General features: G+C 40.5%; 1 protein-coding gene across 3 annotated transcripts in view; it reads left to right on the forward strand.

Moving 5' to 3' along the window:
* The first annotated feature begins 14,260 nt into the window (after positions 1-14,260).
* LOC148012945 (uncharacterized) overlaps positions 14,261-21,636 on the forward strand; it is an 80,151-nt gene continuing 72,775 nt past the window's right edge. Inside the window, exons 1-2 of one of the 3 annotated variants that reach the window (XM_087667471.1) lie at positions 14,261-14,589; positions 14,702-15,049. In XM_087667471.1, the coding sequence (XP_087523597.1) occupies positions 14,766-15,049 (284 nt within the window). In that variant the 5' untranslated portion in view covers positions 14,261-14,589; positions 14,702-14,765. Of the gene's footprint in view, positions 14,590-14,701; positions 15,050-15,397; positions 15,416-21,636 lie in introns of those variants that run through there. The other 2 variants (XM_087667472.1, XM_087667473.1) reach the window with 2 other exon arrangements.

A 21,636-nucleotide genomic window follows, 5' to 3' on the forward strand; every position in this document is an offset into this window, starting at 1 on the left:
TGTCGGAATGTGAGGTTTGGTTTAAAGGTATCTAGATCTCTAACTAGATCGTATTCCTTAATAGGATCCACTGGCTTTTCTAATCGATTAGGGAATGGGGCAACACCCATTTTCATTTTCCCTCTTTCTTCCATCAGAGGAATTACAGGAACTTCTTCTGCCACTTGTGGCACTTCCTCCTCTTCTGTATCCTGGACCTCTGGTCCTGTCTCTGTAACTGTCTCTGTAACTCTCTGTGGCACTGTAGGGCTCTGTACGGCACTGTTAGGCTCTGTTCTGTTCTGTTCTTCTGGTGGAAGATTGAACTTCACTGTTCTGACAGGAGGGTTATTTTCTTTCTGGATAGGTGGGTCCTTCTGCTTTGCACGCGTGATGGCAGCAACTTCCAATTCCACCAAATTGGAGGTAGGCTCTTGGGCCTTGGACGGACTATCAGTAGCACTGTTTTTCACTGGGGCTGGGCTTGGACAGTCTTTTGCAGCGTGGCCTTCTCCTTTGCATCGACTGCATAAGGGCTTGTAATCCACTGACCTTCGAGGATTTGGACAGTTTGGTGAGATGTGTCCCTTTTCCCCGCATCTGTAGCACTCCACTTCTGATCTCTGACTACCGCCAGACTGTCTTCCTCTGTAACTTTGAGAAGGAAATCTTCTGGGTCCGAAATTAGGACCAAACTCTCTAGGCTTGGGTCCAATATCTTGTGTGGTCATTTTGGATTCCAGCAAGTTAAATCTTGTGTCTTCTTCCTTCTTCTCCTATCATGCATCTCCTTCAAAGAGCAAATGTCCTCTGTATGATTCTTCCGCAAACAGTAGGAACAGAAGGCCCCAGGGATGGTTGGTTTCCGTGTACATTCAGTGGCTAAATGACCCGCTTGATGACACTTACCACACCAAGTATTTGACCGCATCACATCTCTTCCTGCTCCTGCAACATTGGATATGCTCGTTGTGTTCACTTTCAGCGTCTGTAGTTGCTCTGTAATCACATCCATCAACTCCTTTTTTATGTTTGCAACTGAGTTAGATAAATAATCCTTCAAGCTTTCTCCTCCTGACGTACTGGTAGGAGGGTTTTGAGGAGTCTCTGTAATCACTGCATAAACGGGTTGAGCTTGTACAGAGGGGTCTCTGTTCTGGTTCTGATTCAGAGCTCCTGTTTGAACTGTTGGCTGTTGACTCCAGTTGGTAGGGTTCCATTGTTGCTGCTGATTTTGCATTGAGGAGATTGGTTGGGACCATTGTTGTTGTGGTGGAACCACCATTTGAGGTATGGATTGTGGCCACTGAGGATTTGGTGCACTATACTGTGATACCGGGGGCATCTGTTGGTAGGGATAGGGAACAGTCCCTGGGACTGCATTTGGTGGGTACATCATTCCTGGCACCAGAGGAGGTAGGACTCCTCTTCCTGTATTCATTGCTAATCTAGCTTCCACTTCATCGTACAGTCTGGCACCTTCTGTTGCAGCTTGCAGGGTGGCTGGTCTTTGTAGCTCCACAAACTTACGGACTTCTGGTTGTAATTCTCTGAGAAACACTCCCTTCTGAATGCCATCATCTAGATTATGGTTAGTCCATCTCTTCAGGATGGATTCCATTCGTGAGACATAGGCTTCTACTCTTTCTCCAGAGGACTGACTTAGGTTCATAAATTCCTCTCTCATCCGCTCTTCAAAACCTTCACGCCTGAATTTAGTGAGGAAGGCCAACTTCAGGTCGTCCCATGTGCCAAAAGTTCCTGCTGCTTGTCTCTCATACCACTGAAACGCCGCGCCCTTGAAAGTGGCGGGGAATATTGCCAACCAATGCTCAGGGGTTCTGGCATTGTTAGCCACACACGCTACCATAAACTCTGCTACATGAAGATCGGGGTCTTCATTGTACTCTCCCTTAAAAACTGGCAATGGGACTACATTCGCTGGTCTGTCATCAATATTTCCAGGACGGATCTGGCTTGGAAGTGGACCTCCAGCAGGAGGAGGAAGGGCTTGATGTGCCATTGGGACTTCTGTAAAGAGTTCCGCAAGGGCGTCAAAGGCGGCTTCTGCTGCGAGCTCGCTCTCGGCTCTGATTCTTGCTTTCTCTCTTCTCACGTACCTCTAGACTCGTTCCAACGCTTGCCTTTTTATTGCGTCATTCATCAGGGGGTTGACTCCACTATGTTGTTAGTGCTCCACAGAGGGTTAACAGAAGGCTTCAGTCTCTGGAGGACTCTCTTGCCAACATTTCTTCTACTTCTTTCCTCTCAACGTCCCTAAATTCTACTTTCATGCCACTGCACAGAGGAAGGTATTCGGTTCTGAAGGTGTCAAAATGCATACGTCTGAGCATTGTGGTGGTGCCATCATCATAGTAATGCCAGCTTCTGATGGTTTCAATAGTGTATGTTGTGAAAAACACTCTGTCTACCAACTTCCAGTGGGTTGCTAATTGAACAAACAGAAGATTATCAGTACACCAAGCATCCCATGTATCTTACTGTTGAGCGTCCACGAACAAATTCCAACTCTTTTCCTTCTTGTCTTTGTGAACCTCTACAGACCAAGACTCCTGAAGCTTCTTCACAATCTCCCACTTGATGTTGTCTGGAAACTTCTCAATGAATGCCAAATCTTCCATGGATGTTCATTCTCTCTGTTTCTGCTCTTCAGTTTGTTCCCAAACAGTTTGCCACCAAGATGCAAGTTTCTGCTGCTTCAATCGGAAGAGGAAACTGTCCACCACATAGAGCATGCATCATGATGGTGATGTGTTTCCGCCATTGTGGGATGAACTTCTTATGGAAAGTGGCTTTGATTATGAGAAATTCCAACTCTTCAGTGGAAGAAGGAATTTTACAAACATCCATTGAATTCTTCTCTTCTTGGCAATGCCAATTCCTTCATTTTCAGCCTCTTTTTGGTGCTTGTTAATGGCAAGTTTCCCCGGCTGCGCACCAAAAACATGGAGCCCCGAGAGGAACACCAAAGAAAAGGGAATTCTCTTGCAAGAAAATCTATCTTGTAACATCAACAAGCTTGTTTATCATGTTTCATATGATCCCAATGAAGAAAAGAACACCAGGCACAACAAATCTTCATGCAGCATCATGTAGATCTCCCACGGTTTTTAATAGAATCAACCATATTCTTCAACATCTTCACAAAATCCATCAATAAACCAAAGAAAGCAAAGAAGTACACCATCTTTGAATGGAAATACATCACATAGTATTCATCTTCAATATCTTCATAGTCTTCTCTCTCAATCTCTCATATACAATCACTCTGTTTGAGTAGAATTGGCTATCTCTGACTCTCTCTCACACACTCCATCAATAATACATCATATCCTCACTACAATCTCTCAAAAATTACTCTCAATAATCACTCTTAGGTCGTGGATACCCCTCCCAAGAGGTATGTCTGATATGAAAGGTCACCAGAGCCACTACAGTGTCTCTTCATAGCTCACTACTGTCACTTCACTCTAATCTTCTCTTGAGTCTTCAGCAGCTTCTTCTTCCACTTCCTTCAGCTCTTTTGCACTTGTATTCACCTCTTTCCAAGGCTAGAAAACTTTCCCCAAAGTCACACATACATTCCACAGAACACTTACAGAAGCATACAGAACAGTCTACAGAACAGTTACAGTACAGAAGCAGTACAGAAGCAGTACAGAAGCAGAACAGAAGCAGAAGCTCTACAGAAGACCTACAGAAGGTTACAGAAGGTCAAAAAAACCTCATAACTCACTCTCAAACCATTCCAAACTCTCACAAACCATTCACTAAGCTTTCACAATATCTCATTCTTCATCAATCTATACTCCATCCCTCCTTACAGAAGACAATCAGAACAAAACAGACCAAAACAAAACAAAACAGACCAAAACAGAACAAAACAGAAGGTCTACAGAACCATTCAGAACCTATCAGAACATCACAAAACCATCAACAAACATCATGATCTTCCAAAACACAATCATTATCATCTAAAACACTCTCAAACCACTTCCAAATCAATCAATCATCCCTTAAAATCAACCATTCAGCTCTCAAAAACAACAAAAATCAGCCAAAAAACAAGTCATTTCAACACTCAACATATTCCCTATCAAAAAAGAATTGGATCTTGGAGCCTTCTTGAGGTGTGATGAACCTATCAATGTCTAGTGGGTTCCTTTGATGACTTTATCATCATTGTCTAGTGGGATTCCCCTTTCTCCTCCCCTTGCCTAAAAGAGTGCACTTCGTCCTAGGATTATGGAGGATGAACTATGAATTTGTTGATTCACTAGTGTGTATTTTTTGCATTTGATGTGTGTAATGACTTACTTATGCACAAGGGAATATGGTGCACACCTATTTCTATAGCAACCAATCATAAAAGCAATGGTCATATTCAAACACCATGTAGTGATTCATGTCATGTCGGCATATACCAACATGTATCGTGTAGGTAGAACATGGTCCAAATGTGGGTGGAGCATTATGTTCTCCTCTAATGGTCGATTCCAAGTCAAGATGGACACTCAAAATGACATAGAGAAAATGTAGGTAGGGTCATACTCATTTTTTATTTAATGTAAGATGTTGTATGTAAGATGTTTTTAGCATTGGTCACTATCTAATTGTTGAGGCTTTCTCGTTGCGTATATAGGCTTAACCATTTTTGTGAGAAGATAGACTCAGATAGATGATCAAGATCTGCTAAGTCCTCCAATGTTATTTCTAGCTGACAACTTTGTTTGAAAGACGTAATGAAGCATCCCTTCAGAGCTCCTCTCACAAGTATGATAGAGGCTTCACATATTTGATTGTACACTCATCCAAGAGACCTAGATCTAGCCTTCCATAGCTATGCTGGATTCCATGATGTTTTGTGATGGATTCCGTAAAACTATATTTATTTTGCCGAGGCTTGTACATAAGGTGGACTCCTTGTGCGAGAAGTTGACGGGGATGCCTGTCCTTTTCGAGTGTTAGATTAATTTAATGTGCACTTGGGTGATTCCACAACAGGTGATTCCACAAAATACATATTTAAATTAATGGACGTTTATGAGTTTAGAGTGCACTCATATTAAATTAAGGTTAGGACAGAGTTCCAACCTATTTATTTATTTTGTAGTTGATGACTGTTAGGTATTCACTTTTGTCAGTTTAATTTTATTATTTTATAACAATTGTGAATACTTCAATTGATGTGTAGACCAGGCAGCGGTGGTGTTGGGAAGCACTAGGCGATTGCGTGTATTCAAATTAACTAGAAGAAATTATCATTTTTTATAGGCGCGCGTCTTATCATTAAAGGCATGGTGCTGCTATTTATTTAGGTGTGCCTATTTATTGAAGCACTTGACATACATTTATTATTTTGTATGCACATAGGTGCTCGGTTAAATATTTCATTATTGGACATTGTAAATAAAAGCCATGAGTTTTAAAGTTGATGATTATGTTTGGTTACGCATTGAAAAGAGAAGATTACAAAGTGTTGAGAAACACCCTATTGTTAAGTTAGCCCCTAGATTTTATGGACCTTTCAAAATCATTCACAAAATCAATGACAATGCATTTAAATTAGAACTACCCCAACACTAGAAATTCATAATACTTTTCATATCAGTTTGTTATTACCTTTTAGAGGCCAATTACCTATTCACCCTCTCTATGAAAACCCTCCTTTGTTAGAAGAAGAAACTGAAATACTTGAACCTGAAACTATTCTAGGTACAAACTTCATGACCACCAAAACTGTTGGCCGTAGATACATTATTGGTGCCTCTATTTTAGTCAACATGAAGCAGATTTCCATGTTCATTTAACACGAGTAGCCTATGTGTTTTTGCAGTCAACTTTGGGAATCCACTTTTTGACGGGTTGTGGTTGGTTTGGTCAACATGCTCACTAGTTCTTGTTGGTATGCATGTGCTTGGACTAGTTTTGTGAGGAAGGTTTTACCCCAATCCTTAGGGTTCATAATCAGTGAGGTTGGTTTGGTTAGTTTGCTCTAGTTCTTGGTGGTTTGCATGTGCTTGGATGACTAGTTTTGTGAGCAAGGTTTTACCCCAATCCTTAGGGTTCACACCAGTGAGGTTAAGGAAATTGGTGGCATTTCCCACTTTGAAGAAATAAGTGCACCCTTGTTGAAAGCTGTAATAATCTTTACACTAGGCAGTGCTAGGAATATTATTTGTATATCATAATCAACCCTACATTTGGCATGTCGTTTGAATGCTCAACCCAATAAGGCTTCTTTCAAAATCCTTTTGCATTAGACATCATGTAAGAAGTGGTAGGAAGATATTTAGTCTTGACAGTCAACATCACCTTGTACTTTCCTAGTAGGGTGTAAGGTGTACCCCATATGGGCTGACTTTGGCAATGGTAGAGATCAGTCGAGATTCCTCAATTTTGGCCCAATCCTTGTGTGTCATGATATTGTAATTGACTCCCTTGTCAATCAAAGCATGATTTATATGCTCTCTTTTTGCAATGAGCTTGACCCTAATGTAAGTCAATGGTACCAGTTCATCATCTTTAGAGTCAATCTCCATGATTTTCATAGTACATATGGCAATTGGTAATAACATAATCAAATGTTCATGCAATGTGTATATTGGTGGATAATATTTTCTTATGTGGCTTCTGTTAAAAAATCCAGTGCCTTTTTCCTCGAGTGTCTCCAGCTCCACATTTCTCATTCTCCTAATTCTGTTAAAAAAGCCAGTGCCTTTTTCCTTGAGTGTCTCCAGCTCCACATTTCTCATTCTCCTAATTTGGCACACATGGAACGGACCAAGACCTCCAAACTTTATTTTCTACATGTGGCCTTCAATGGAGTGGAGCAATACTAGATTACCCTTCCCATAGTCCATCTTTGACATGTTTGTAAAACCATGCCTTTCATCTAGTTCTCTTGCATATTAAGGCATTTATTGCTAGGAGTCTCGTTTCTAATAGGCATTCAATTTCCACAAAGCAATTGGTTACACCTTCTCTATTGTCCCTTTGTTCTTGCACCAAAACTCTCAAACTAGGAACAAAGAATTAAATTGGTAAAATTGCATTAATCCTATATCTAAGTTTGAACAAATTATCCGATTTCCATCTTATAGGGCATTCGATATAGCAATAAGGTTGCCATTAGCTTGTTGTCCTACTCACTGTAAGAGACTAATACTATTTTTATTAGCATTTTGATCAATATTTTGTTCATGTATTCCATTTGGTTGCTTGCTAGAGGGTAGTAAGGAGAGGACTTCAATGGAGTGGAGCAATACTAGATTAACCTTCCTAAAGTCTATCTTTGACATGTTTGTAAAACCATGCCTTCCATCTATTTCTCTTGCATATTAAGGCATGTGTTGCTAGGAGTCTCATTTCTAATAGTAGCCATTCAATTTCAACCAAGCAATTGGTCACACCTTCTCTATTGTCCCATCATTCTTGCACCAAAACTCTTGAATTAGGAACAATGAATTAAACTGGTAGAATTGCATTAATCATATATCTAAGTTTGAACAAAATTTATCCAATTTCCATCTTATAGGCCATTCAATATGGCAACAAGGTTGCCATTAGCTTGTTGACTTGCTCACTATAAGAGGCTCATACTAATTTTATTAGCACTTTGATCAATATTTTGTTCGTGCCTTCCATTTGGTTGCTTGTTAGAGGGTAGTAAGGAGAGACTTTGTATGGATACTTATGAATGTAAATGATAGATGAACATCATCAAGGTTACACTTTAAGAATGAGATGGCAAAGTTGTGCCTTTTCAATTGGCCTATTGTGTACTCCTTTCTTTAGCACCTATATGATATCATCGGCTCCATGTAGAGTAAGGTTCACTTAATATAGATTCTCCACTCTAGAAAACTTCGAGATGTGTACATAAAAAATATCATTCGTAATGCCATTTTCTACTGGTTATCTATTAAATATGCATGACAAATAGTCAGCCATGTAATGATTGTTTTAATTTTCTTACAATTATTAATAAATCAAATTCAAGGAAAACCAATAACCATTCAGCTATGCATCCAATTGTATATGGTTTGTTCACTAAATAAATCAAAGCTTGATAATCAACAAAGAATGTAAAAATTGTGTCGTTAACAAATAGTATTGAAATTTTTCATAGTAAACACCATTGCTAAACCCTCTCTCTTAGTAGTGGAGTAATTCATATTAGTATTCGTGAGCTAGTAGCTAGTGAAGTTCACTGCATAATCTAGATTATGCTCTCTAGGCCAACACAATACCCCTCCTATGGTGAATTTTGAGGTGTCAATGAGCACATGGAAGGTTATGTTCCAATCTAGGGCTTGTAAAATGGAAGCTATTGAGCCTTTTTAACTCCTTTTTAAGCACATTGGCACTTCTCTATCCACTCAAATATGATTAGCGACTTATAACATGGTCAAACAATTAGTGTGTAGCTCAATACAAATTGTCGATCATGACAACCTATGTGTGGCAAAGAGAGCAATGGCTCCCTTGTAGTTTGTTGGTGACAACAAGTCAACAATCACCTTGACTTTCCAAAAGTCAATAGCAATGTTGTTCTTTGAAACCTAGGATATAGCTATGTTTTACCCAAAATTGGCACTTCAAGGGGTTCAACCATATTGCCTACAATGTTCAAAGAATGCTAAAGTTTCTCAAGATGTTCTTCCTAGTTGGTGTGCATAGGACATTTACTTACATTTCTAAGCAGTTTTGGAGCATACCCTTGAAAATTGCACACATGGATCATTAAAAGGTAGCAAGGGCATTAGTCAACCCAAAGGGCATGGCTATATGTGCAAATACTCCCCACACATTGGCGAATGGTGTCTTATGCATGTCATTCCAATCAACTTATTCTTGATTGTAGCTTGAGAAGTGGTTGAGGAAACTATAATTACATTGACCTTTTTATAGTTCACACACTCTCTAATTTTTCTATTTTTCTTCAATACTATGACAATCACTAAAACCGAGTCCATGTTCTCAATATCATAGATGAATCCTACGTTCAAGAGCTTATCTATCTTATCTTGATTACATGAGCATGCTTCAGATTCATTGCATACAACCATTTCTTTATGGGTATTGCATCAAGCACTATGGGGATGTTATGTTTGAATATGCTAAGGTCTATTCATTTAAGCTCTTCCAAGGACTAGGTAAACATGTCCTTGAACTCCTTTAAGATATTCATTCGCTTGGCTTCTTCATCTTGGTCAAGTCGTCAACTATGAACAAGGGATAAGACTTCTCCCCCCTTCACTAGCCAACTTGATTTCCAACATTAACTTATAATTCTCGCTTCAGAAACTCTAGGATTTTCGTTAGCTATACATAGATTGCACAATAAGCTTGGGCTTTGTCAACATTTTCTACCATCATGCAAATTGGAACTAAGTGCGAGGCATTGTTTTAAGTGTCAATTGTTTTTTAATTTTTTCTTTCCACGATTACTATTTATCAACTTCTCATTTATAATCGTCCTCATCGTTTGAGAACGGTAAGTCAATGGTTGCAAGGGTATGAGTTTGAGATGCGTAAGTCAATGGATGCAAGGATATGTGTCTGAGAAGGGCAAGTCAATGGATGCAACATGGATGTGCATCCAATATCACTTATCATCTAGACAATATGTATATACTTGGTGATCATGAGGTGGGTTAGCAAGCTTTTAGAATATCCTTTTAGCATAGCCAATATTGCATCTAAGTTTACATGCGAGGTCTTCTATGTGTCCATCTCTATTCATGCTACCTCTATGCGATTTCCAAAGAGAATTAGGTCATTGCTCCAATCCTAAATCAAAAGTATGTTCCTTGTCCATGGTCTATGTAGCAGGACATTGCAATCAACTCCCTTCATGATGATAAAGTGGATTGAGAATTGGATACTTGCAACCTTAATTGGCTAGTCCTTCAAGACTTTGAATGGTCTAACCTTCATTCTATTGGCCAATGTCATTACATTAAAGCAAGCACTTTCAATAAGTGGGGTGTCCCATACCTATAAACCTTAGCTAAGGATGGTAACTCCTACCCCATTGTTGACAATTCCTTTCCAAGTTGTGTCACCTAGAGAATTACATGCATTTCAGTTCCTTCCCTGAAGGCATTGATTTGTAATATTACTAACACTAGGTTGAGGGTTAGGCTAAGTATATGCATTTCAGCTTTGTATTCTTGTGTGACTTCTACCTCAAGCTGCTCTTGCCCTTGAATCCACTCCTTCGAGGCTTCCCACTATGTAGGGCTTTCTTTCAGTATCTATTTGAGAGATAGAGAGTGGAATGGAGGTTAGGGTGGCTAATAAATTTGCATCCATCATTTCACATTTGTGCATTGTATCAGCCTATCTACAATGTTCATGGTTTGTTGAGTTGCATTAGCGACGATTGGCTCTCAATTAGATATGTTAGGTATTTGATTTCCCCCCTTGATATAATGCAAGTGGAAGAGGAAGGAAAGATCATGCTCATCAGTTCATGTAATTCATTGTCTAATAGTAGTTCTATATCCTAAAGATATACATGTGCTTCTCTTACCTAGCTTCTAACCTTCTCCACTATTTCTAGGTATTGGTTGTGATCAAGATACTCTTCAATTTTAGCACTTGTTTATTCATGTTCAAACTTAGCTTTGCTTCTTGAGCACATGAATTACCTCAATATGACTTTACAGTTTCACTCCTTGAGACGAGTTGCACTTAAAAAGTAGTCTAGAAACTCTACTTGTGGACTTAAGAGTGAGGAAATGACTTCATTAGCACAAGTTACAATTATTGAGCTCTTTATATGTGGTTTAGAAGTAGTTGGGGTTTGTGTAAGGCCTATAAGCACTTGATTGCAAGAAGGTGTCCCAATGCCTTGAGTGTCTAGATAATGCTACCCCTATGATGGGCTTTTTCTAGAAGGTTGGATGTGTAGTCTAGGTTCTCATTGGTGGTGTGATGTGGAATCCCTAAGTTAGAGTGTGCTACGCCTTAGTGTGACAATTTGTGTTTGCCCTCCTATTTGGCTACAACCTCTTTCTAACAAGAGTGTTAAAACTTGTGCATGAGTTTCTTATTGAGTTAAAGTTTCTTCCCTGTTGTTCAAGGTCTTCATTCCAAGATAGCTTTCTTGTTGAGCATTCCAAGGTCACGGGTTCTCTTCCTAAGCACATGCTTAAGAAGCATTGGTAAATTTTTCCTTAACTAGTGGTTCTCTCACGAGTTTTGTTGGTCCTTGGTAGCTTAGGTGGTTATGCCTATCTCTTCAATCTTAGAGATACTTGAGTGATGACTTTATTGCAAGTTGAGGTAACGGCTCCCCACTCTGATGGGACAAATGGTCACTTCTTTATGGGGTGCAATAGGAGTAGAACTCTAGGCATCTTGGAGATGTCCACTCAGAGTAGGGCTCTTGACTATAAGTCATTTTGACAGCTCTCTTCCTAGCAAATTTGTGGGGAGGTTTATATGGTATTCTTAGCTTGAGTATTTGCTTAAGTGGCAAGTTAATGGTAGCTCAAGCTCATTAAGCACAATTAGAGATGAGTGCCTAATATCCAACTCACGGCAATACATTTTTGTTCACTTCTGGTGTTTTGTGGAAGCTACTCAGGTGAAATTAAATGCTCCTTATGGCTCAACAACTTAAGTGATTTGGAGGCTATGTTGCGAGAGGCTCTTGAACCATTGGAGAATGTGATGAGTTGGTGATTAAGTGTTCAACCTAGGGTATGGTTCAAGTATTCTAGTTCTATAAGAATGATGACAAGATTCTCCTCCCACAAAACCAAAGTGTTGCAAGTCTCTAGTTCATGGTGCATGCCATCACAAAATATGTTGTTAACATTTGCCAAGTCAATGATTCAACCTAAGATAGTTATGTTGACAATGTTCTAGGTGACTTGTCATTAGGGTGGTCTAGCTCTGGAGAAAGTATTTTGACTTCACTTTTGGGTTAAGACCTTTGATGTTTCCCTCTAAAGTAGACTCATAGACTACATGATTGACTAAGTCCATGCATCTTATAAGGTCTAGATTGTGTTGCTTGTGGATAAGCATCTAAGAGACTAGATACCTTAAAAGACTATGTATTTAAAGTCCAAAAGTGGCTAGAACGGTTCATTTTGGTGCAACCTAAGCTCCTCATCTCCTATCATATTTTCCCATGCTATCCAATGTTGCTTGAGCTTGAGAGTGAGAGATATCACTTATATCTTCTCTTGTCCCCTTCCTCCTTGCTTCTCACTCATGGGTGGAGAATGAATGGATCAAAGGTTGTAGACTAAGGAGATCTTGGAGTAGTGCTTGCGAGGATCGGAGACCATCAAGAGCTTCTACCTACCTAGTGGACTACAATGGTAGGAAAAGGAGTCATGGTGGCTTTTCCTTCCATCTCTTAATCTCCTTTTTGCTTTATGGTTGCCTATTCGAAGAAGAGGAAAACCTTGCTTGAAGAGCTTGAACATGAACTTCAATTCAAGAGCTTCCCCTTCTCTTTTCCTCTTCCTTTCTTGTTGTTCGTGGATTGAGAATAGATGAATCAAAGATGGTGGATTGAGGAGAGCTTTTATTAACCAACTCAACTACAATGGTAGGCAAAGGAGTCATGATGAGTCTTCTTTTTACTTTATTCTTCCATGCTAAGCTTAGATTAGAACCTCGTTTGAAGAGCTATGAACATGTACCTCTTTAATTAATATGTGAGTAATCAGTGAAGTCTAAAACATCATTTGGGATAGACAAGGCCTCTAATTAGCACCGTGCACCATATCAAAGATTGTCTATTATAGAAGCCTCGAATGTCATGGCTTTGTGCTATCAAGATGGAATTCTAGCATTTTGGAGAAGAATCCCCTTGTTACATTAATGACTTACAATGATTTTAGAGGATGGTTTGGTTAGAGTTGATTGTGAATATTCAATTAATATGTGGTAGAAATGGCTAAAAGGTGGGAGAGGAATCATAAACTGCATAATAAGAATAAATTGTGATCACTAATAAGGTGGGAAAAGAATCATAAAGTACATAATAAATGTATGGGACAAAGAAGCCTTGGTGGTTCAAAGTAGTGCACTTTAAGTTCGAAAGCCTCAAATGAGCTTTATGTGCAGCAAAAATTTCTACAAGGTGGGAAAGTGGAAAACCCCAACCCTAACTGTACAATTTTAATGCCTAAAGGGCTTGTCTTAATATATAAGTGATTTTGTATTGTAGCTTGCACATATTTTATGGTCTTTGCTCTCTTGTGTGCTATATTAGAGGCATTTTTGTCCACTCCTCTCTTGTCTCGCTTTGTCTCTTTTTTGATTCCATAGCCATGGTAGTGAGTGAGACATAGTGTGCTCTCTCATTGCTTTCAAATTTTAGGTTGTTTCTTGAAATTCTACTTCTCCATTATGCATTGGCATTGAATGAGTGTGAGCTTGCTCTTGTACACATGAAAGCATCAGGAGGAAGTTCCTTGCATTCAAGTGAGTGGACACTATGACTACAACACCCACAATTGATGCAAATGCCTAGAGTGACAATAATGTATCTCAACCAATTACACATGACTGGTTAATGAATTTAAAACAAAATTTGCTTGTCTTGGCAATCCGAGAAGATGAACCATAGCTTGGTTTGGATGAGTGTCCATTCCATGCTTAAAAGAAAATCTTCTATTATTTATGCCAAGTTTTCTTGATTTTTATGAGAGTTGTTTTAAGTTTATTATTTGGATTATAGAGAAGTATCTTGTTGTTTAACAAGCTATCCACCTTTTTCATATGTTGTAGAATAAAAGAGGGGGTCTCATTGAATAGATTGCGAACATCAACCGAATGCATAAACCCCTCATTATCACATGCAAACTTGATCCACAAATTGTTCATCTTCCACGTATAGTCATTCATTAGGGTTGATAACTCTCAATGCTTTGTATGACTTCGTTAGACCTCCTGGACGTAGCGTTGTGAATGTTATGTTTTGATTGGTTCGTTTTGTATCCAATGTTTAGAAAAGTTATTGTATTCGACCCATTTTTGGAGTTAGGTTCATTTGGAAATTCTGATGTTGAATTAGTTTACAATGTAAATGTTTTGTGCTCTATGTAGCAATATGGCTACATATTTCAAAGCGTACTTATATGGGCATTCTTGAGGTTTCATGGATCTTTCTCTTGCTACACTTGCATGCTTGTGATGCAACGTGTATAGGCAGCAATTTCCTGGTGACTGAGTACCTCATACAAGGCCAATATAGGAGTAAACAATGGTTTTGCTAATGAGGCTTGGACCTGATCAAATTTGTATAATGGGTGATGGTGTAACCAGAAGGCCCTAACTCAGTTAGTGTCTATCTCTCTACAAAGTTCATCCTTCCGGGACTCGCTCTGTCTCTTTCTCTGTCGCTGTCTCTGTCTCATCTCAGCAGGAGGAATGCCGAACTAACGATCGGAGAGGATGGTCTTGAAACCTTGAGGACCCCTCTCTCTCTCTCTCTCTCTCTCTCTCTCTCTCTCTCGCAGTCCCTGCTGAGCGAGGAAAACAGAGTGTAGACCGCTACTACCGCTGTCCTGGCATCGTCTTCCTCCTCTTCTTCCATCTTCCCCCTTTCGCCAAGTAGCGCCATCCCCCCCTTCGCCTCTGTCTTTTTCTTTTGTTGATCACTCGAGGAATCGATCCTCTTTTTTTCGTTGTGGGAGGCATTGACACCTCCCTCCTTGCTTTGCAGCAGGGGAAGCGGGTGGATGTGCGACGAAGAAGAAGAGTAGCAGCAGAGTAACGGGGTCGAAGTGATGATGATGGCAGGGCAGCATCAGCAACAGGCCCCGGGCGAGCCTTCTTCTTCTTCCTCTCGCCAAGCTTCGGCAGGAGGAGCTCCTACCCAGCAGCAGCAGGCACAAGCAGAGCAGGACAAGCTGGAAGAGCCCGAGCACTCTAGCTCCAATTGGTATTTCCCTCGCGAATACATTGAGCGGAGCTCTCCCTCGCGAAAGGACGGTATCGACCTCAAGAAGGAGACTTACTTTCGTAAGTCGTACTGCACATTCCTACAAGATCTTGGTATGCGGCTCAAAGTGTGAGTGCTCACTTCCCTCTGCAAGTTTACTTGTGGGTACTTAGAAGTGTTGCATTGCTGCTTTTGTCTTGCATTACAGACTGTCAAATTTTAGTTTTAGGGTTTCTTATTTCTAAGTTAGTGCTTCATGCTAGCATTGAATTCCAGCATCTCAGTGCTGGTTTGGTTTTCTTTGTTGGGCTATGGGCTCATCTGCTGGATTTATAACGAAATATCAACATATATCTTAAGCCTTAATCTTGGAAAAGTATTGTGTCCAGCATATTAAACTTGCAAATGGATGAGCAGGTACATAGGGGGAAGTTAGGTTTGCTGCAGAAGACCTGTAAGGATTATGTCTTGGATAAAATGTCGAGGAGCTTGCAGGTGTGGCTCCATTCAGTCTGCAGTAGATTAAGATATTAATCAGTGTGAAGATATGTCAGGGTTTGCACAGAGAAAACACAGCGCATGAACATGATTAGGCTTATGTTGCATGTTGGCCTGCCATGGGCTGCTATTATGGAGGCCATGTGCCGGTCGTCATTGGGTCACCGACTTCCTTAATCTTATGGCATTGGCATGCGTCAGCCCCATACATGGTCTTACAGGTCGCACATCAAGGGGCATTAATATTTAACAATATAAAAGAATACAATGATTGAAAAATTTTCAATTTAAACACGCATGCGCAAGCGAGATGGAATGCACTCACCTTGCCAATGTGAGTGGGGAGATTTGAGTCTTGAATGCTGTTACTTCATGATATGCATTTTCCCCGGCCCGCGGCGGGGGGTATGGTTTATTGAAAAGAGTTGTATCGTGAACCTTGGTTAGGCCGATATCTAACGACACCCACATGACTAAAGCATAGTGAATTTAGACTAGAAGACAAACTATAAACCGAGTGAGAAGAGTGTGTGATGAATGAATGAATATTTAAAATGAATGAGTGAAGATGAAATAGATGTGGGTGCTCAAGCAGCAGATATGTTTGACTAGTGACACTGATGGGAGCAAAGAGAGAGAGAGAGAGAGAGAGAGAGAGAGAGAGAGAGAGAGAGAGAGAGAATTAGAGGCATTCTCCATGCACCGATCCCAAGTGTAGCAATACTACAAAAAATGATGCAAATGAGGTAGATGGAGGTGAGGGTAATGCCAACAACAGCCAAGGGCCAATCCATGATGTAGAAGCTTGAAATATGATGTTGTGGATACTATAGCAGCAAAATGCAGATCCGATGTTGATGACCAACAGTTGATCAGTTATGCTTGATACAAAATGCAGCAATTGAGTGCCATGTAGCTGGCTAATAGGTTGATTGGTATGTAGCTATTTAGAGCTTGTGGATCAATTGGTGAAGGCAAGAAGGTCCATTGGGTAGGTTGATGACACCTGTTTGAGGTAGATGATAGATTGGTAGTAAGGGGCAACGCCTCTAAAGTTCGAGCAACAGTAGGATGGTAGATCTAGTAGGTGTAGACTCTCTTATTGCATTTTGTATTGCAGCCCTATCCTAGTATTACGAGGACGTGAAATTTTGAGATGCTTTAATCTTGTTGATTATATTTGATTAAGTTATTAATCAAATATGCAAGGTTATTTAGCACATGTGATGCACATGGTAGTTATTGCATGGTAACATGCCAAGGACCCTGAGGATGCAGTGGGTGTCGAAGGCAAAAGTTGTGATAAGTTATGCTAGTTGGGCTTTGGGGGTCAGTTGGTGTCACTTTTGACCCTAGGACAGTTATTTGTCCAATAAGTGTTAGTGGTGACACTAGGAACTAGCATTAACTAATTAATTAATACCAGTCTAAGGGTCAACAAAGGTTGGGAACCACTCTAGGCTGCAAATGGCCTAGCTAATTTAATTATGGATGGGCACATTTAATTTTGGGTAAGGTTGGAAGGGCTGAAATTAATTTTCAAGATTATTTAATTCTGAAAATTAATTAAATGGTTGGATAATGCTGAAAAATGGGTTTAGAAGGTTGCCACTTACATGGCAAAAATGCCCATGCAAATTGAGAAAACGTTTTTGGGTGCTGGGTCTCAACCATTCAGTTAGTTTGCAGCTTGGAGAAAGAAAGAAAGTTATATTAACGTTTACAAAAGGCCAAGTTGGCCTATTAGACCAAAACGTTATATACAAAATGTTTGGGAAACTTTCCAAGTCCTAGTAAAGCTACCATCTAATGCTATGATAAACTAATTGAGTAGGTACAAAATGGTATATAGGTTGGGTACAATTCATATGTGTTCTAAGTATGGTGTGGAATTGCTCATGGAGCTTGGTCATCCTAAAATGTCCTGCATGGGTCTATCTAACATCGAGAGGTTGGATCGGCCAGGCAGGGGCCTCCGGTGGCAGTGTAGTATTCCTTGTATCCTCGACATGTGCATCCTGCGGGGGCGAGGGCCAGTTCGGTGTGGGCGCCGTGCTTTACTTCTTGCTATGGCTATGGCTAGGGTGGTCCCTCCGTAGCCGGGAAGTTAGTAAGGCTGTTGGGGGCTCAGGGGTGGGGATGGTAGTTGGCTCTCGGTAGAATTCTGTGAGCAGACATTGGGCGGCTCCCTGTCTATGCTTCGAGGTCCGGAGGAGGTGGTCTCTGTGACATTGTATTTCCAGTAGAAAGAGCTCAAGGCATCTTTGGTCCTTGAAATCCATCACTTTGGGGAGTGGCCGGTAGTGGAAGCGTCCCTGGATCTTGTAGTACGTTGGGCACTTGCATATGTAGTGTTCTTTTGTCTTCGGCTCGAGTTGGCAGATTTGGCAGATCCGATCTTCTGGGGGGAGGGGGTGGGCCCCATATCTACCTGTCTCGACCCATAGCTGGTGTGAAGATGTATGGATCTGTTCGATGACGCTTTTGACTCCATGGGATAAGTGTGTGTCCATGTAGCTTGGGCGGGTGATTAAGTTGTTCGGAGATATGTGCAAGAAGTGCTCCCGGTAGAAAGCCTTCTTTGTTCCTAGGTCTTCTGCAGGAGTCACCCATGTCTTGGCCGTGTATAGCTGAATGATGTCCATTTTGATGATACAGTTCACCTCCTCCTGGCTGAGCTCCAAGTGGGAGCAATCTAGACTGTATTGTAGTGGGAAGAGGTGGTCCATGTGTAGGCCATGTGGCCGTAGCAAGGTCTCTGTTCGGGCATACCATCATTCAGTGTCCCCTTGCAATGCTAGTTGTTTGGACGACTCTAGCGCAAAGAGAGAGAGAGAGAGAGAGAGAGAGAGAGAGAGAGAGAGAGAGCACTATTGGTCCGTTTTCTGATCAGGAAACATCAATTTGTTGAAGAAGACGGCCATCTAGGGGCTTCAGCAAGTAGGGGACAGCAAGGAGTCACCTTCCAAGGGCTGACAACAACATTGCTAATTAGGTGACAGCATTTTGGAGGTTGTTGGCAGTAGGTGACTGCATTAAATGCAGGGTTGAGCAAGCGCCAGGCAGAATTTAGGGTTTTCTCGTGAAGAAAATTAGATTTCTCTCTTATCTTGACTTTCTCTCAACTTTTTCAACCGATTCTTAAGAGATCTCAGTATTTCTTAGCCATTTTGACCAGATCTCAGCCAAATTTTGTGGACAGCAGAGAGATCTCTGGTGTAAACCCTAAATTTCTGCAGAAATTAGTGTTTGACGGCCACCTTGAGACTTGTGCCAATGGGTGAAGGCATTGTAAACTGAATTCAGCACTTGAAATTTGTGTAATAGTCAGGGAATTCAGATGCCAGCCCATTCATTGTAATTTGGTGTACATTTGGCCAGTTGGAGGTTCCATTTGTGCAAGTCCTGAGTGAAAAATAAAGGGGGAATTGGCCCGAATTGATTGCTGATTGTTGCTACAGCAAAGAGGCTTTTGGAACAACAAAGGAGATTGTAAATCTTAGCTTGTACTTTTTCCATTAGCAATCAAGTTAAAGAAATACCGAAAGGGATGCCAATTTTGGGGTCAACAGGGTATCCAATGTTCGAGATTGTTAAGGTAATTTGTGCATTTTAAGTTATGTTCATTTGTTGATTGCTGTAATTAAGTGCTTGATCAAGGAATTACCACCTTGTCTAAGAAGAGAGATTGGTTTCACCCAGACTCATAGGTATGATTGTATTTTGTAAGATGTTGTTATCCTAGACTCATAGGTTGCACCATTAACCTTGAAACTATTTCCTCATTTTTTTTTTCTCTTTTGTTTGCAAAGAGCACTCCCACCCTTCCTTCATCATACATTAGGATAATTGACCCCATCTCACTTGGATGTTTGTTGTCTCTCCTTGCGCTTTGGTACACATGGGAGGCAAGGCACAACACACAGGTTTATGTTGAATTTTGAGGCATTCAACAACCATTCCAACATGCCATCGTGCTATTTGTGCAATCAAGGTAGAGGATGTTGTGATTGGTGTGGTAGTAGTAGGTGACACTTGTTAGTAGTATAGTTAGCTCATGAGTGAGTTCGGGCATGTGTGCCGATAGGATGGGGATTTTAGTGTTACTTAGGTATTTTTAATTTATCATTGTGGTGATTATTTTGGCATTTATTGCTGATTGACCAGCATTAAATGCGGGCTGACCTGATCACTTTGTTGGTATTATTTTGTCCTATATATTCAAGCTCCTCCTACATAGCTCAGTCACTTCGCCATTTGTAGATTCCAAGGTAGGGTTTTGTGACAGAGGGAGCTGGTGCCAGCGCCCATGTAATCTGCGACTCACTATTTTACGTGATTGTCGCGTGTTTTCCATTTCTCGAGCACATCTTTGAGTTCTCTTTTGAAGTGTTCTTGTGTTTTCTCTTTTCTCTCTCTTTTGTCGTGTTCAATAGTTGATTTTAACATTCTTCTATGCTTCCATTGTTGCATCCACTTCTGACATGCATAAAATTTTAAGGTCTATGCCCTTGTTGCTATTTTATACTGATTATTGATCATCTTTGTTTGTTGCAGCTGGGTGACTAGTTTTTGGGACTTTTCAGCGATAGATACCTGTGTTTTGCTGCTGCGATTCTACTCCAGACATAGTTGATTGCATTTAATACTCTTGTTGCCTGTGTTTACTGCTTTTCTAGCGTTATTTTAATGCTAGCAACGATATGTAATGCTTCTTTGTCTGTGTTTACTCTTGCAACATTTGCGTTTTGTAGCCTCGGGCTCCTGAAGGTTGGGTGAGTGGGTTTTTAGGCTCTTTCCATCTTATCTTGGCTGATTTTTCCCTTTTTTTGAAGATGTTGTGATTCGTCACCTCACATTGCATGTGAACTTTGTTTTGTATTGTTTGTGTGTGTTTTAGTTGTAGTCTCTCTCTCCTCCTCTTCTTTCCTTTATTTTCTCTTCCTATCCTCTCCAGATGGCTGTTCTACGGATGACAAACTTCACAGCCCTGATTACCTATTATGGAGTGTTATTATGAAAGCATGGTTTGTGCAAAAACGGTTATAGTATGTTGTTTTTGGAGCTATTGAGTGCTTTGAGCACCCTAGTTTTCTTCCAACTTCATGGGATATGGAGATGAGGGAGAGATGTTTATAGAGTTTGGCTTCATCAGAGCAAGAAGATAGTACGCAGCAGAGACGTAGAATTTAATGAGGCAAAGTTGCTGAAAAATACTACACATGGTGATCTTGACAAAAAGAAGGTCAAATTTCAGTATGAACAGCCAGCCATTCAGCAACCATTAGCTAAAAATTCTATCCCTTTTGATGCTGAAAATGAGCAGCAACCTATTGTGCTACAGCCAGAAGATCATGGACAGCAAATAGATGCACAGGATGAAATAGGATAGCAAGAAGAACATGCTGAAAACAGGTTACAGCAGCAAGAAAATGCTGAAAATCAACCACCTAGTGATGGTGTGCACATTCCTCAGGATGTAGGTCCACTGCCTAATAATACAAATCATCGAGTAAGAAGGTCTACACGTGTCAGAAGGCAGCCACAGAGGTTTTAGCCTTTTTTGGATTGCATTTTGTTGACTGATGAGGGTGAGCCTTTGACATTTAAAGAGGCACAATCATGTGAAAACAAGAGAAAGTGGGAGCTTGCTATGTAGGAAGAGATGAAGTCTCTATATGCAAATAACACATGGGAGCTTGTACCTTTGCCTAAGGATAGGAAAGCTATTCCTAATAAATGGGTTTACAAAGTGAAATGTATTGATGGGAAGCCCATGTACAAGGCACGGTTGGTTGCTAAGGGCTATGTGCAGAAGGAAGGCATAGACTTCCAAGAAGTCTTTTCACCAGTGGTGGTGAAGATGACTACGCTCCGTGTTTTGTTTGCTCTCACTGCATCCTTGGATTTAGAGTTGGATTAGATGGATGTGAAGACTGCTTTTCTTCATGGTGACTTGAATGAAGAGCTGTACATGAAGCAGCCAAAAGGATTTGTTGTTCCAGGAAAATAGCTTTGGTTTGTAAGCTAAAACATAGCTTATATAGGCTGAAACAAGCCCCTAGACAATGGTACAAAAAATTTGATACCTTTATGCTTAGCCATGGATTTAAACGCAATCATGCATATCATTGCTTATACACTAAAAAGGTTGATGATGGAAGCATTATCGTGCTGGTTTTATATGTGGATGACATGCTGATTGCACGACAGCATAA

The sequence above is a fragment of the Lygodium microphyllum genome, chromosome 26, assembly GCF_053477565.2.
Source record: "Lygodium microphyllum isolate KBCC chromosome 26, Lygodium_microphyllum_v1.1.10, whole genome shotgun sequence".
In the NCBI taxonomy this organism is placed as follows: domain Eukaryota; kingdom Viridiplantae; phylum Streptophyta; class Polypodiopsida; order Schizaeales; family Lygodiaceae; genus Lygodium; species Lygodium microphyllum.